Genomic DNA, 17,582 nt, shown 5'->3' on the forward strand with positions numbered 1-17,582 from the left:
TCTCAAGAGCATCTGCAGTGGAGAGATCCACCACTTGCGTTTGTGCATGCAGCTCATGGATTGGAAGAGCTCTCGGTTGCACACAAAGATAGCAGCAACAGCCTAGCCTGGGTTCTGGAGGAGGGCAGTGCCAGGAAATACTGAAATCTGCCCACCCCTCAACCCCCAAGCTTTCTAGCATGGCACAGCTCTAGATTAACTCTAAGGGCAACATGCTTGCAATTTTTATGCTGAATTGAAGGAGCTGATTGCGTAGCCCTGTTGATGTTTGTCGAAACATTTTTTGCTGGGGGCATTGCATGCACTATGTAAAGGAAGCTCGATTCAAACCCTGGACCTCGTTTCCACGTAAAAGTAGGTTTTCGTGGTATCCAGCTGGAAGAGAATCTAGCTTGGCGTGGAGATTCTGCTTGGAAAAGAGACCGTGTCCGTGTGTCACGGTTCGGTAGATAAATATTCCGGTTCGGGACACACTTGTATTTTATTTTTAGGAGCTTGCAAAAAGCTCGGTGTGCAGCGAAAGTGTTGTCCTTGTATCCCTGGGCAGGCGTTTTCTCAGGAGCATCTGCAGTGGGGAGTACCGGAATGGTGCGTTGAGTGCGATGTGCGAGATAGAAATGCATTCTCTTGGTTGCTGATGGAAGCTCACTGAAACGCCTTTCAACTGTAGAGGTTCCCACTTTAGTCGGTTTTGTGCCTAAGGGAAGTTGAGTGCACGGTGTGGGATTGTCACCGCCTTCTGTTCGATTCAGTGCCACCCGAGGCATTGAGGAGGTCGATGTGGGGGACGCATGTCTTAAAATGCTGCGTTTTCAAACACGTTGAGCCTCTGCCTTCCTAATTTTGCCAAAGCCAGAGATTCGAGACTAGCGCATTGACGTCTTTGAGGCTCTGTAAACACATCGGGCTCGCTTGTCAGGGTCAGCCTTTCATGTCAGTCTTTGTGGCATGTACAAGCCATCACTTCAGTTGTGTTCAGTTCAGCACACCTACAGGTTTGCCTCTCATGTTTTGAATATGTAACATGAATCCTATAGCGTTCGCTCGTGTCAGCCTTCCTGCGCAGTTGTGCGAACGAGCAGTTGCAGGCGCCTGTATTAAGTGCATGATGTCACCGCAAAAAATGGAGGGAATTAGTGAAGAGAGCTAATGATCCCAAAAATATATGTTGCACTCGTTGCAGCTGGCCCCAGAGGAAAGGATAGATTCAACTTAAAGCTTCCTTTTTGCAAGCTTGAATGGGGTAAAAAATGTAACCAACTAGAAGTTCCTACAGGCATGCGAATATTAAAATTAAATACAAATAAGAAGAAAAAAAGCTTAGAATATTGATGTCAATATCTGTCCAGCGTTGAAAAATTATTTCAGAAAAATTGGATAGCTGTTGTAGCCTCCTTTTTTCTCTTCATAGTAGTAAGTAGATTTTTCCTGCTGAAATAAACAAAACTAGACTGACTCTGTGCCATATGGAAAATATCATATGTACAGAAATGTATATTACTTAATTAGGCGACATACCAGTGAAAAGCATGCAGTGCATGCATTCAAAATGAGTGGTAAAATAAAATTCGTGAATGCACTCCGGACTGGAAGCTGTAACCAACATGGAGGGCGATAAATCTCGGTTATTTGGATTGGAAGGCAATAGAAGAAAGGCCTGACTTATCCACACTTGAAAAAATATGTAAATGAAGCAGCTGAAAATTGAAAACGCTGTGAACCTTCATCACGCTGAGTGTGAAAAACTGGTGACAAGCGCACAGTTTTAGTGTGCTCGAAGAACAGTGCAAGCGAAGCGAATGGGGATGCACGCTGGCTTTGCACAACGTTGATAAGACAGCTAAAACAAGTTACAGCTGTTTAGCTAATAGCGAGTAAATGCGAATTATCATGCACTAGCATGGTTCTAATTTTGCACAATTTATCTTGAGTTTTCAATGTTTTGCTTGATTTCAATCAGATGCATACCATGGCCGACGTATCATACGATAAAGTAAAAAGCTCGTTAATTCAAACTTCACGGGACGGGGAGGGGGGGGGGTCGAATTATCGAATGACCTCGAAAAAACTGACAAAAACCATTTGCATTACGGTGAATGTACCAAGTATTTACTTGCGTAACGAACTCACTTACATATGAACCCACCCATCCCTGATGTTTGCCTAAGAATTAAAAAAAAAAAGGGGTGTCAGTCGTTAGCGCGTCCCTCCGTTTCGCACTGTCATGGTCCACAACTCATTTCTTGGCAGTGCGCCAAGATGCTGCGAAGGGATAGATAACATCACAGTGTCTAAAAAGCCAGCATCATGATCGCGGCTGACCGCGTGCTTCCATTGAAGACTCGCAAAAAGGAAGTTTTTTCTGCGTAATTTGTAGTGCCCGTCCGAAGTCATAGCCTTTCATGGCCGTTGGCTGGGACTGTGCTGACAGTACTTATCCATATTTACAATTTAACAGGGTTCTAATTAACAAGTATTTAGATGCGAGTCTCGGAGGTTGCGTGGAAGAGGAAGAGAGAGTAGGCAGTCACCACCGTGGCCGCCAACCCCTACCCTCCGGCGCCGCTGGCCGCCACGCCAGTCATGGCGCTATTTAGGCTTTATCCACCCTTCCATGGTTTTACCTGGTTCCATCTTCTGTCCCTGTTTTGGACGTGCGCAGCCTTTAACTATGCCGCTCTTTCACGGAGATGTGTCATGTTTTTGTTTTTTTTTTGCCACGTGCTGCGTGCTAAGCCGCCCAGATGCGGCGGAGCATAATTCGAATTATTCATGGCGGAACAGACTCGCGTTCAAATTAACCGGCTTTTTCATCGCAGATCTCTATGGGGCTTGGCCGGACCAAGTGATGTAGTTTGAATTGTCTGAAAATTCAAATTGTTGAGGTTTGAATTAACGAGCTTTCACTGTATATGCTGCCCAAGTTGGCAGCTCTTTAAAATTCAGCCACGACGCGTGGTTTTATGATGCCATACAACCTGCCACAGGCACACATGTAAGGAGGACCGGGCAGACACGTAACCAATTGCTTTTGGTGAAGTCAAACCAGCGACCCACCATTTGGCACTGGGAAGCAGCACGCAGCTGTGTTTGGATGACCAGCGAAAGCGTCAGCTGACAGCTGCCATTGCTACAGGCTAGCACAGCTTTTAACGTTGGGGTGTTAGAACATGCCAAAAAATTGTCTTTCAGTGTTAGTGACGTCAACTGTTATAAGCCTTGGAGCCTCGAAAAGCTACGGGAATTCATGATTGCTCTAAAGTAAGCGTGAGAGCAGAAATGGCAAAAGCCACTTTACACGACTGTTTTCACTAATTGCATCGTCATTGCCATCCCCACCGCCATCATCATGACTATCACTGCTATCAACTAAATTCACCATCGTCATTGCCACTATCATTGTTACCATTTTCACTGACTGCATTGTCATTGCTACTATTATTCTCATACTAGATAAGGAGAATTGCAAACTGTTTCCCACGAACCCGGCGTGTAGTGGGATAGCGCTCTCAGCTGGGGATTGGAGGTATAGTGGTTCGCTTCTCTGTGGAGACAAATTTTTGTTTCCTTAATTGTCACTTCATGCAAACATTTCCTGTAGACATTTCCGCAGCCCATAAGATGTTGTGCGGCGGCGTTGCTGTTGCCTGTCGCAGCCTCAAAAATTCGGCGTGCCTCTGGTGGGTGCTAATTGACAGGTAACGATTGGTTGGCGGGCTGCACAATGCTATGAGACCAGATGTCTCGGTCCAGTTCAAATGAGCTGCCAGCTCGGGCACCATCTTCATTTGGAATGGGTGGTACGGGAATCTGACACCCCGGGACCTTCTCAAAAACACCGTCTAAATGCTTTGCAGCTGCAAAAAATCACTAGCATGCCTTGGCATGGGATACAGTGGAGACCACTTATAACGTAACCGCTTTTAGCGCGGAACCGGTTATAACGCGGGCTTTTCTGACTCCCGGTATTCGTACCATAGAACTCAATGTATAGGCAGACCGCATAATACGCAGGCGCGCGAACCAGAATACCGGTTATAGCGCGGTATTTGGGAGGTTGAAGGGCGCACTCCGCGCCCTTCGAGGGAGCGCCGGAGCGCAGTCCGCGGTGGAGAGCAGTGGCCGCAGTGGCTGTTGGGCGGACGCGCGCGACGAAAACAGAGAGGGAGAAGGGAACCCCGAAGCACCCGACGAAAGGCAGGTGCGTACATCACCATGGTAACCATGGAGCATGTACGTCATGCTGGCAGCGCCCAATCCGAGCGTGCGCGGCACGGAGTGCGAGGTAGAAGCAGTAGCGCAGCCTTTTTTTTTTTTCCGGCCCGCCAGTCTTTTCGTTGTGTCCGTCGTCGTGACTTGTGCTACTTGTGCTGTTGATTCTGCTGTCATGGCGTCGGCGTGGCCGTCTGCGTCTTCAAGCGACGTGAAAAAGCGGCATGCTTTATCGCTCGAAACGAAGGAATGCATTATAAAGGACGTCGAGAGCGGGTTGAAGAAAGTGTCGGTTGCGGCAAAGTATGGCATATCCGACACAACCGTGTAGACTATTTACAAGAATCGGGAGAAGGTGCGGCAGCAACTGCAGCAAGATTCTTCTTCGCTGTCGCGAAAGAGAATTCGTGCGTCGAAGTATGAGGACGTGGACGCAGCACTTTTCAGATGGTTTCGAGAAGTGAGGGCTCAGAGCATACCAGTAAGTGGCCCCCTGCTCCAACAAAAAGCTAGGTGCCTCGGTGCTCTTCTAGGCCACGACGACTTTAATCCACTTAATGGGTGGATCCAACGTTTCAAAGACCGCCATGGCATCAGCTGCAAAGTTGTTTGCGGCGAAAGCGGCGAAGTGAACGACGAGTCCATCGCAGCCTGGCTCCGTTTAAATTTGGAACCTATGTTCTCGTCGTATGCGGACAGGGACATCTACAATGCTGACGAAGCTGGCTTATTTTACAACCTCCTGCCCAACCGCAGTCTCGCGCTGAGAGGCGAACCCTGCTCTGGCCTCAAGGCTTCGAAGGAGCGTATCACAGTGTTGTTTTGCGCAAATATGGACGGCACCGATAAGCGTCGCTTGTTCGTAATTGGCAAATCGGCGAGGCCGCGTTGCTTCAAAAAGAGTGAGTACCTGCCAGTGACATATAAAGCGAACAAAAAAGCGTGGATGACGCAAGAGCTTTTTACAAGCTGGCTTTGTAAGTTTGATGAAGATATGGTGGCAGAGAAGCGGCGGGTTGTGCTTATCCTTGACAATTGCACAGCTCATAACATCCAGCCAAAGTTGACTGCAGTCAACTTGAAATTTTTGCCTGCTAACACTACCGCTAAAAGTCAGCCCCTTGACCAGGGCGTCATCGCCACTGTAAAGGCACTGTACAAGAAACGCCTTTGCGAGAGAGTTCTGCTGAACATACAGCAGCAGCAGCCCCTCAAGGTGCATCTAAGGGGCGCAATTGACATGGTTGCTGCTTCGTGGTGGCAGTTGAAGGCCACAACGATAAGCAAATGCTTTCAGAAGGCTGGCTTCATGTGCAATGCCGAGGCTCTTGAAGCTGAGGAGCAGGGCGACGTTGTCGATGAGGCAGTCGACGCTGACGACGTGTGGTCCGGCCTCATTGAGAGCAACTTTGTTTCTGCGACAGAAACTTTTAAAGAATATGTCGATGCTGACGAAAATGAGCTGGCTGTCTGCGAGGAAGTGAGCACGGACGATGCGATTGTCGAAGCGGTGCGCAGTGGCGCGGAGCTTGCGACCGAAGATGAATCTGACGACGACGATGTAGACCCGATGCCTGATGTGCCTTGCAAGGACGCGCTCGAATGCCTGAACAAAGTTAAAATTTACTGCGCGAAAAACAGCTTGAGCGATAAGGCGCTTCAGTGCTTAAGCTTTGTTGAAGACGCGATCGTTCGGAGTGCAGTGAAAAAACGCCGCCAGACGAAGATCACCGCATTTTTCTGCAGATAATTCACTTGTGACAAACATCGTTCCTGCTGAGTTGCAATTGTTGTGTGTGTGTGTGTGTGTATGTGAAATGTGCAATAAATTGTGTTTAAAAGGTAAGCTGCTCGATTTCACATGCGTAACAGCCTAAAAACGCGATGTTTTGGTTATAACGCGGTACCGCTTATAGCGCAGATTTTCGCAACTCCCGCGACTTACATTATAAGTGGTCTACACTGTAGTTGGCAGGTTCATAGCTGGGCAATAATAGGTCAGAGATTTTCTAAAACGAAATTGCCATTTGGAATGGGTGGGACGGGAATCTGACACCCCGGGACCTTCTCAAAAACACCGTCTAAATGCTCGCAGCTGCAAAAAATCACTAGCATGCCTTGGCATGGGATAGTTGGCAGGTTCATAGCTGGGCAATAATTGGTCAAAGATTTTCTAAAATGAAATTGCCACAATCAGTGATTGCGAAGCAAGCATTATGTCTCTGTCATTTCTCTTCATATATGATAACATAATCATTTAGCACGCTGTAGAAAAGTAATGCTCACATGTGTATGCCTGCCACGTGAATCTTTCGTCTGTAAACTTTTAATGCAAAAATTATTACTATCCCTAGCCTAGTTGAGGCGGAGATGGTCTCACCAAGGTGGCTCATTGCACTGTTGTCTGGGGTAGAGCCACTACTTAACATGAGGCATGTGGCTTGGCGAAGCACCTGCGATGTGTCAAGGCTAATCACTCTACAGGGGGATCAAATGGTGTCACATCTGAGAAGAGCTACCCTTTAAACACAAGCGCGCTTTAGTGCATTGCATAAGAGAGAGTGCCACTGCCAAAGAAGGGATGCCCCAAAAGGGGATATAGGGCTCTGCCTTTGGTGCATCTTTCACAGAGATAGAAGGCAAAGCGTGCACATCTACTGTAGCTGCTTGCGGGAGAGGCATGCAAGTGGAAGAATGAGACTTGGCATGCAAAGAGAGCGGCACTCTCAAAAGGTGTTGCTTTTGCGTTTCCACATGTAAGCAGTCTGAACTGTCTGTACTGATTTTTAACTTTTTTTTTTTTTGTAAAGTAAAAGCATTTCTAGGCTCATGTGTGTGTGTGTAGGAAATGTGCGTCTAGTTTGCACGAAGTGCCCACTCCTGCCAGTGCTTCAACGAATAAAGATAGGAGAAAAAGAATGATTGTATGAGATAGAGGGTGAAAGAATGAACCTAGAAGCCAAGTTTGATGACTGTAAAAAGTTATTTTATTAATTAGAGCCACAAATGCCAAATCTGCTTATGCTATGTATAAGGGCTGGCTCTGAATATAACCAGCCCTTATACATAGCATTCATTGATTACGAAAAAGCATTTGACTCAGTTGAAACCTCGGCGGTGATGCAGGCATTGCGAAATTGGGGTAGACGAGCCGTACGTGAAAGTGCTGGAAGATATATATAGTGGCTGCACAGCAACCATAGTTCTGCATAAAGAAAGTAACAAAATTCCCATAAAGAAAGGTGTTAGGCAAGGAGACTCAATCTCCCCAGTACTATTCACAGCTTGTTTAGAGGAAGTATTCAGAGACTTGGAATGGGAGCAGTTAGGGATGAGGGTAGATGGAGAATACCTCAGTAATCTGCGATTTGCTGATGACATTGCCTTGCTAAGCAACTCGGGGGATGAACTGCAAATAATGATTGATGACCTAGACAGGAAAAGTAGAAAGAAGCAACTCGGGGGATGAACTGCAAATAATGATTGATGACCTAGACAGGAAAAGTAGAAAGGTAGGCTTGAAAATTAATATGCAGAAGACTAAGGTAATGTTCAACAGCCTCGGGAAGGAACAGCAGTTTACATTAGGTAGCGAAGTACTGGAAGTAGTAGGCGAATATGTCTACTTAGGACAGGTAGTAACCGCAGATCCGGACCATGAAAAGGAAATAACAAGAAGAATAAGATTGGGATGGAGCGCATTTGGCAAGCACTCGCAGATTATGACTAGCAGGTTACCGGTATCGCTCAAGAGGAAAGTATACAACAGTTGCATCTTACCTGTACTCACCTATGGGGCTGAAAATTGGAGGCTAACCAAAAGAGTTCTACTTAAGTTGAAGGCAACCCAGAGGGCTATGGAATGAAAAATGGTAGGGGTGACATTAAGAGATAGGAAGCGTGCAGAGTGGGTCAGAGAAATAACTCAAGTTACTGACATTCTAGCGGAAATTAAGAAGAAATGAACATGAGCAGGACATGTAGTGCGAAGAGAGGATAACCGATGGTCGCTTAGGGTAACAAACTGGATTCCAAGGGAAGGAAGGCCTAGCAGGGGGCGGCAGAAAGTTAGGTGGGCTGATGAGGTTAAGCAGTTCGCAGGGGTCAAGTGGATGCAGCTGGCACAGAACCGGGTTAAGTGGAGAAATATGGGAGAAGCCTTCGCCCTGCTGTAGGTATAGTCAGGCTGATGATGATGATGAACATAGTTAGGGGACGTAAAAACAGCTTGGACATCAAAACAGTGCAAAAAATATCAAAGTTGAGTTACAAGCGCCAGATTTGGGTCAAATTAAATTAATAATTTGTAAATAAAAGTAATTATTACTAAAGATCACTGAAGGGCCTGCAATTGGGGTAAAAATTGAAGAAACTTATGTGATAACGTAACATGGAGTGGAAAAATTGTCTAGGCAGTGTGAGATTTCACAAAATGAGTAAAAAAATGCCCCGAGGTAATAAACATCGTAAAGAAAAGCGTATTTAATACACAAAAGAAGCACATGAGTGCGAAAGAAACAAATAAGGTCAAACGTGGCAAGTGAGTACAAAGAGCCTCATAAGGGCTTTCGTCTTACCGCATTTAAGAGATACCTGAATGCCTCAAACGAATTTGTTAATCCTTTCGTCAAGTTACCGAAGCCCTCCGATCATTATTACGCTTTCTTCTAAACGCATGCAGAGGCATAGGAGTTACAGTAATGATTTCTTTGGACTTGGCAAGAGACGAAAAATGGCCTGATTAATCGAACATGCTCAAAAATTCATGGACTAAAAAGAATCAATAGTCCCAAACTACTGACATGCGGGAATGCAAAAGCATTACTTTTTGTGAACGCAGCTCTCTTTGTATGATGAGCTTCATTCTTGTGTTTGCAAGCCTCGCCTGCGCGTGCACAGTTGCCGGGCTGGGCGCTTGCAGCCGCTGAAACAGGTGTGAATGATTTGTCTTCCATGTCAGCGAAAGAAGTGCCAAAAGCAAAGTGCTATGCCAGTTCTGGGCGTGGCCTCTCATCTTTGCAGTGTACTTTGCCTTGAAGGGTCATTGCCATTACTCTCACCAGATGCTATGCCATCTGCTTCTCTTGTAGCATGCTTTGCCCTGACGTAATGACCTCGCTCGGCTGCATGCCTCATGTTACCTAGCTTTGCCACCACTGTGCTGTGATGCATCATACAACATCATAAAAGATGACTCATCATAGCATGGTCGACCATGATATGATGATCTTTTTGGGGCTATGTCAACCTCTAATATAACAGTTACCAATGAAATTTTGTCTCGCGGAGTTAGTAATGCTTTTGCAATAATAAAATAATTTTTCTGTAAAAAAAAATTTCCTTCAAAAATTGCTAGTTTTACTGTTCCCCACCTTCTGTCTGTAAGCTGGAACCACAGCCTAACATGGAAACACTCTCAAGGGAGACAACAGTACACGGGGCTGAACAACTGAATTGTTGAGTTGTTGAGGCTGAGTTGTCAGTTCAGCCTCATGTCCTGTTGTCTTCCTTTTGCATGTCTTCATGTTAGGCTGTAGTTCCACCTTTAATATGCACCAACTAGCTCAGATTCAGATCATTCTGTTTGTAAGTTACAGTAGAGAGGAGCATACCGTATAAACTCGTGTAAGGGCTGCACTTTTTGTAGCGAGAGCTACATTGTTGACAGTCTCGCCATTTCACCGTGCCTGTCCGAAGAGCAAAGAACAACAAAGAGTGGTGGGAGGCGGTAGCTGGCAGCTGACATGGCCGAGCACTAACTGGACGTAGGGTTTTCTGACATTAGGTTTGGCAGGTGCTGCCAACTCTGGCCTCTTCTTCCATATGGGATGTTTATGTCAGAATCAGCCTGCCAAGACCCTTACATTCAAGTTATCCCTAGGCCGCGCAGGCACGTTCACACGGAGTAGTGGAGGGCTTCGGACCACTGCGCGATAGAGGCTTTCGCCTCATTGAACTTTAGCGGTCAAAATAAAGCATAAATAAAGCTGAAACCATAGAGTAAACCACTATATGTGCAAAAGCCATGTTCTTACTTCAAGCTGAACCTAAGCGTAGCAATGCAGATAGCTATCTCGGTAACTCCAGTTTTAACCACAAGCTAAATCACAACTGTTTTTTTGTTTTTTTCCCCAGATTCCAGGGTCAATTTTTAGGGTGCGGCCCAACGCAACATGCGAAAAAGAAAATTTTAATTATTATTTTTTTTTCTTTACATGAAGAAAAACCAGGCAGTGAATGTGCTACGTTCATTTACCATCCAATCGTCACTCGCAGTGTCTTCCAACTCTGAGCTGGTGCTGTGCTCTGGTGGACGTTCACCTCACAACTCTTTGCCTTCAGTCCCGTCTAAACTCTTTGAAATCCTAGTCACCTTGAAACTACTGGATATAATGCCCGTAAACACGGAGTTCCACACATACAAAATCCAGCTAAGCACAGTCACAAGCGGTGCCCTCTTGAGCCACCAGTCGACGTCTAGTCGCGATTGCCTTTTGCCATTCATTCTGAGTACTGCCTTCAAAATTCAACCTTAAAAGGCCGATTGATGCTGACGTCCAGGAGTTGCAGCATGCCGGTGAGGCCTCCCGGAATAATGGCAATGTCGGTGCGGATACTGTGCAGATGTTCTTTAATCCTATCCGTCAAGTTGACTGCGCAAGTCTCAAAGCAAAGCTGGAACTGCAGGGGCTGGCGATACCTATGCCGACATGGATTGTGGAAGCTCGCAGCAGAGGAAAAATATGCAATGATGATGACCCGCGACTTCGAGTGCCATCCGTGGGTGGCATCTGGAAGCTTCTGTGCGCTTGCATTTTGAAGGCTATTCCCGCACAGGTCATAAAAAGTTTTGGTGCGACCCTTGCGCTGCATTCTTTATGATGTTTGCTTCAGGAAATAGGGGGCCGGCCCGTGCACAGGTGTGGCCCTTACACGCGTTTATACAGTAGTTTAACCCACTACCGTGACCTGCTTCTACGTGTCACCAGTCTGCATGCGCTGATTGATTGCAGCGTAGCAGACGTTTGAGCTGTAGATCAGCCCATGGTGATATGCAACGTCATTAAGGTAACCTGCGCATGCGGCAGTGGCACTCTGTGAAAGCAGATCTATGCTGTTAATTCTCTAATAATGGGCTGTGTCTGAGCAACGGTCATGCTTTTGTCATTTCTGCGCCACCTTACTTCATGGTGCCAGGCAGTGCGACATGGCTGCAGGTCATGCTGCAAATGACTCTCTGCAGCAGGTGAAGAAAAGTTCATAGCATTTTCATGGGCAGCAATGGTCATGAAGACTGAAAGAGAAAGCTCGCAACAAGAAAGTGAGCATGACGAGCACCTCTGACTGCACCACCCTGCCCCGGCGCTCTGCGAGTGGCAGCAGTGCAGCTGTGGCGAATGCTTCACGTCTCGCTCGTGTTCTCGTACTTGTTCTGTCTTACTCTTTTTGGCGCTGTTTAAATACTGATATAAAATATCGCATTAGTCTTAATTATTCTGAACTAGTCTGAGTACCGGAAATTGAGTAGCCACTGTGCATGCACGGTCGCTAGCAACGCCAGCTCTAGGCTGTAGGAGTGGGCGAGAAAACATCTATTCTTGGGTTCAGCAGGTGACTGGTATCAGTTCTGTCTCCATGAGCTCTCTACAGCACCATTCAGTGGGTGGTACCGTGTAAAACAGAATATAGGTCATTTTTTCTCAAAAAAAGCAAGCTGAAGTCACCCCTCGCCTTATATAGCGGTCTTTAGCTGAATATTTATTTATTTAACAATACTGCCAATCTCGCAGGAGATTATAGCAGGAAGGACACACGAGTAATACGTGCAGACTGGAATAAAAATTTTAAAGAGGGGAAAAAAAAAAAAGCTAGCAAAATACTGGATACAAAGCAGTGTTATTTGAGGCACTTCAGTATCAACGTCATATCAATTAAATGTATAAACTAAGTGTCAAAGCCATGTAACACAGAGCGAAATAAATGCGACAATTTCAAACTATTATACAGGACGTAAAGGGATACTTGGTTTAATGTATAAAGGAGAAAAGACTGCATTTAGAATAAAATGAAGCAAAAGGCTAACGGTTAGTGAACATTATACACTCAGCACTAGAAACCCTTATATGAGTCTGGCAACAAGGGGCGTGCTTGCTGGGGGTGCTGAGGACAAAGCTTTGGTGGGTGAAGTGTGGCAGTCAGCATGCGGACAGAACAGACGTAATGTTCACGGTGTGCCAGCAAGCAGAAGAGACCACAGAACACGCTTTCTTGTTTTGTCCAATGCTCCAACAACAGCAACTGCCGGGGATGCGGGGATAGGAGAGACAGCGGACGTGGTTGGGGATGTGGAAGCAACCATGAGAGCAACAAAGCATCGACTTGCATTGCGGAGGGAAATCTCCGTGAAGCATTATAGACTGTAAAGTCACCTACGTAATTGGGCTAGGACACTGCCATACGGACCACCCACTACAAAGCGGAAGCCAGAAATCCAAATCCAAAATGCTCGTGAACGGATAGCCAAAACCGTATAGACATCCAGCACATCCTGCAGTTGCTTGCATTGTTTTCCGTCCCAAGCGCATTTATCTTCGCTTGCGGGTGCTCTTTCGTTTGACCTATGAGAGTATGAAATGCCTCTTCAGCAATGAATAATGGCATGTGGAAACAGCTTACAGTGGCTTTCACAGTGATGTTTGCTGAAGCGAACGGCAACATGGGCACTCTCTCGGTGACAGTTTGGCATTTCAGAAAAGAGCGTGTGGTGCCTTGGACAAGATCAGCTGTTCGCATGCAACTTTTAAAGAAATGCAGTGTAAGCAACACTCTTGATGGAACTAGGTGACACAGTCTGGGAGGTAGCGAGCAGTAAAGGGTCATCTTCCGACATCTAGGAACACAGCCAATGTTGTAAATATGTGCGCACCTCCACTTTTTTTTTTTTACTTCATGTAAAGGGGACGATCTATATTCCCATTCGGCCTGTATTACAGTTTATACGGTAGTTAAGCACAATTGCTTGCCCTGCCAGTGAAACCTCTGTATCAGATGTTCACAAACTGTGTTGCATAGAATTCGAGAGTTCCGTGCAACTCGAGGGAACCCAAGGGAGCTACTTTTCTGCATTGCGCGAGTTCCTACTCCACTGCCTCCCCAACACACACATACTTCTTTCCACTACCTTCCCCTGACCCATTTCTTGTTATGTGTGCCGACCAAGCACATTACCTAGTTTGTTGAAATGAATTTCAGAGGTTAGCTCGTTACTCAGTTTTACTCCATCAGCATCGGAATCATCTACACTACAGGAATTAGCGTCATACCAAGACACTGCACACTGTCATTATATGCATGCCTAGAGCACCAGCGAGAAGGTATGAAGGCGGCATGGCACATAAGATGACTCGGTTCGTTCACTCGTGCACATGGTGACTAAGGTATGGGCCACACAGGTATTGGGGTTTGGGGGTTTTGCCAATCTAATAAGACGAGAATATCAAGCATATTTGTATCGAACCTTATAACATTTATTCACTCTCAGGAGTCAGGAACTTGTGCTCTGAGTATCACTCGGAGAATACTGGCTTGTGCCATTGACCATGCCCTGCATAATAGGAACAGTGCATAACCTAATGGCACTTCAAGAGTGCCGGCAAAGTCAGCACAGTCACACTGACAAAACAAAGAATACATGATCAAATAATGTGTAGCCCAAAGGTTGTGAGCAATCAGATCATAACTCATGGGGAGTAGAAGGGGGATGGGGGAGGTGCATGTGCGGTCCCTGAAGTCTGGGGTCTGAAATGCGTAGCCAGCAGAACATTGTTTTGCAGCCCACTGGACCTAGACACTTTGTTCTGGAAGGGTGTCACTCACTGCCCATTTCTTTCGATGCCTTGTAGCTATGAGTAACAGTTCCTTGATGTTTGGCAATTCTTGCCTTTCTCACTATTTGGCTTTTCATTGGGAAATGCTTAGGCTCTTTGAATATGACAGGAAAAGAAGGAACAGTAATTTAACGAGAACTTTTGAATCATTTGCTTTTTTTTTTTTTTTTTTCATTACTGTTTTCATTTGCCTTGGACCCCTCTGCCTCCCTTCACCAGTTACTGGCTCATGAGACAGAAAGTTGTTTAAGGCCCCTTTTATGTTATGTACAGTAGAAGAGTGTTTAATGGTGAGTTGTGTGTGCATGCAGCCTTTATTTGAAATTCACTTGCCTGGCCCCTCATTGTCAGTGTCCGTTAAACATGGTCGATGTGAAGAAAACAGTGGTGCGGGAAAGACGGGCAGCAATGTCAAGTAGACCCACAATGTTTTGTTTTTTTCTGTTTGTTTTTTGTAACCTTCATCTTGGGCACAGTGAATGGCTATGAATTGAGCATTAAGCCTTGCCAAACTAAGCAAGGAGGGGGGACGGATTGGTGAGGGTCCGCTCGTGCAGCGTTCTCTTTTGATGCCGCATGTGGTCGCACTGTTGCCTCTGTGCCGGCAGCCGCGCAGAACTGCCCGCATCCGGATCATGCGAAGACTGGCCCGCTGACCCCCACAGCTGCTGCAGTCCTCTGCGCTGTTCCTTTGCTCCGTTCTGCTGTGCATGAAAGACTGTTGTCGCTGCTGCTTTGCACCGGAATGTCATTTGTCAACTTCAGTCATCGAGAGGATCGGTATGCCTTCTGCCTGCTGTGAGGTGCAGCAGTGTCACAAGCAGTGGGGCAGAGGAGAGAAAAATGGCCCCACAAGTCATGCGTGCATGCACGGCGAAAGTTGTTGGCCCCCGTTTTGATCTTGTTTTTGCACTGTGCGGTAGTTGTTGCACTGTGCCATGTTGAGAGCTGTGCAATCCTCATGTCTGTGATGCTGCAACATCAGCAAGTTTAACTCGCTCACCAGGGCAAGGGCTGCTGGGTAGTCTGTTGCATATTGCATATGCCTTTGTAGTGTGTGTTTGTACATGTTGGAACACTTTTATTGCCAAAATAAAGTTTGCTAACATCCTTTCTCCGGTATGACATAGTGCTCAGTGGAGGTAGTGGTGGTGTCTCCCCCTTTTCATTAATCGTTTCTGCCAGTGGCTTAGAAACTGTGAATGGGGATAGATCTTCATTCTGTGTCACCTGTGGACTGCATGCACTCTTCTGTGGTGATGCACTGCTACTGAGCCAGTGATTGAGCTGAGCAAAGGTGCCCGCGTGCTCCTTTTTGTGCGGGGGCAGGAAGAAATGTGGTCGCTTAGCATCTCAAAAGCTGCTGGGGTTTCCCAAAGCTGAGACAGATCAGGAACTCTGGATGTAAAGGTGCTTGTAGTTGTTTGGCTGTCATGCTGCAAGCACACAGCAGGCAAAGAAGTGAAATGCTGACAGAATACGGACAAGCTTGATTTGAAAGATGCAATTGGGGAATGCCTATTCACTTGCTGATCATAAGGACAGGGCCGTGCAATCCTATTGGCAACCAGCAGGCTTTAATGGAGGTTAAATGCAAGGCTTCCATCTGTGTAGAATATTGGTGCACAATAAAGAGCCACATGCTTGAAATAAGTGCAGAGGCCTACACTGTGGGTCCTCGTATTCCTCATTATCAGACATTGTAGGCAAGTGGGAAAAGGAAGTATGCTAATGGAGGAACACATGCTGGGCATTTCACTTTCAGAAATTCCTTTAAAAAATAGGAAGGCGAAAATAAAACATTGTTGTCAGTCATCGTGGACATCGGTTCAGCTGAAATAATTGCTCTAACAGTACGAGCGCTGCTGCCGCGGAGACAGATATTCCTCAAATAAAGGGAAAGTGAAGCGTTGCAAGCAGTGCAAAGGGGAAAGCAGCAGTTGAGGATTAGTTAATGGTAGATGTTTTGAATGACTTGCGGTTATGATCAGCGCTGTGTATGCAGCGCTTCTTGCACTCGAACATGCCTGAAGGGTAAAATAGCAACAGGGCCAATTCGATACAATTAGGTTACTCTCCATTCATTGCAAGGTAGTGGAAAGTATTGGAGCAGCCTTATGTGAGTGAGTACCAGGTTTTCAGGAAGGGCACTCTACAATAGATGCATCCACACTACAAATTAGGTTACAGGGAAATCAGCAGAAAAGGACCAGTCTTAAGTCATCCTCGACGTGGGGCGTGTATTGCGGCACCCGAATTTTTTTTTTCTATTCTATTTTCCATTTACGTTATCAACCATGATATGCTGCCTTCGGCTTGGTGTCGAGAAATATTCAATAGGGGGAAAATGGCCCAGGACTGCTGAAGAACCTCCTCTTGTTGACTATACAGCTAGAGAAAACATGGCCCTACCGAAGAAGAGGGATTTCAATAGCTCCCGCAGCAGTGGACTCCGTTGCCGAACAGACTCCACCGCAAGGTGAAGGGTGCAGATAGCATTCGCAGATCGCTAGAAGACGCGTGAGGCAGGCATTGCTAAACTAGTGCATGGAAGATGTGGTATATGCATAGATCTCGGTGCTCCGAGGGAAAATACCGCTCACACGGACTGCGCCGAATTTCATATGGTGGTGCTACTATATAGTGGTCAGACGCCCAGTTAGGAAACACTGGTAAAAGCAGAAGTCTGAAACAATAGCCTCTGAGCCAGGTCGCGCAGGAGTATCCAGCATAGTTTCGTTTTCACACGTGCAGTTGTGTGATTTGCTCTCGCCTCAGCAGGAATGGGACTACATCACCACTTGCGATTAAACTGACGCTGCACGCGAACCATGATTTCGAAAAATGTCTTGAACGTGTTTGATGTTCGAGGTTGTTTTGAAAAGGCGGTATTCATATGTCTTCGGACATCACCGCCACTCTTGTGAACAAATGGAACACCGCGAGACGTTTCGTGCGGTACTCGTAACGGACTGCCAAACATGCAGGCTGGGATCATTCGAGCGTTCATAACGCACCGAGAAGAATTGCTGGCTCTCCCATGCTAGTCGTTGAAATGCGGCGGCATTGGCTAGTTATTTTTCGCCCTGAATAAAGATAATACCGTTTTCAGCAGAATTCTGTATTAGTTCCTTTTTATAGTTTTTTTTTTCTTTTGTGAAGGCCAGTGTAATGATGACATTTTTGTGTAGGTTCTTTATTGCTTTTGTTCGTGCGTGCGCGGTGCGCTCGCGTAAGAGGGAGGGATGTCACGGTAAGAACCTGAACGTGCTGCCCCCCAGAAGCGGAAATGTTGCTGCAGCTCCCCTTTTCTGTGTGCTTCAGTACTTCGTTGTGGAACCTCTTTTTTTTTTTCTTTCTGCTACAATAGCTGGAGCAAAATGCGATTTTCCGTGCTACAAAACCTGAAATTGTTGCTTCAAATCGTATTTTATTCGGCTGCAAATAGCCCGTTGTCAGTTCCCGCCCCTGGTGACCGCCAAG

The 17,582-nt window shown here is 46.3% G+C and overlaps 1 protein-coding gene across 2 annotated transcripts in view; it reads left to right on the forward strand.

Moving 5' to 3' along the window:
• LOC146187100 (26S proteasome non-ATPase regulatory subunit 3-like) overlaps positions 1-17,582 on the forward strand; it is a 62,764-nt gene that overhangs the window by 39,560 nt on the left and 5,622 nt on the right. Inside the window, exon 11 of one of the 2 annotated variants that reach the window (XM_084607571.1) lies at positions 14,708-15,213. The exons of the other annotated variant lie outside the window; for it this stretch is intronic. Within the exon in view, the coding sequence (XP_084463697.1) occupies positions 14,708-14,755 (48 nt within the window). The 3' untranslated portion in view covers positions 14,756-15,213. Of the gene's footprint in view, positions 1-14,707; positions 15,214-17,582 lie in introns of those variants that run through there. 2 annotated transcript variants of the gene reach the window in all.

Source organism: Amblyomma maculatum, chromosome 6 (genome assembly GCF_055883805.1).
Source record: "Amblyomma maculatum isolate TAMU_Amacu chromosome 6, ASM5588380v1, whole genome shotgun sequence".
NCBI classification, from domain to species: domain Eukaryota; kingdom Metazoa; phylum Arthropoda; class Arachnida; order Ixodida; family Ixodidae; genus Amblyomma; species Amblyomma maculatum.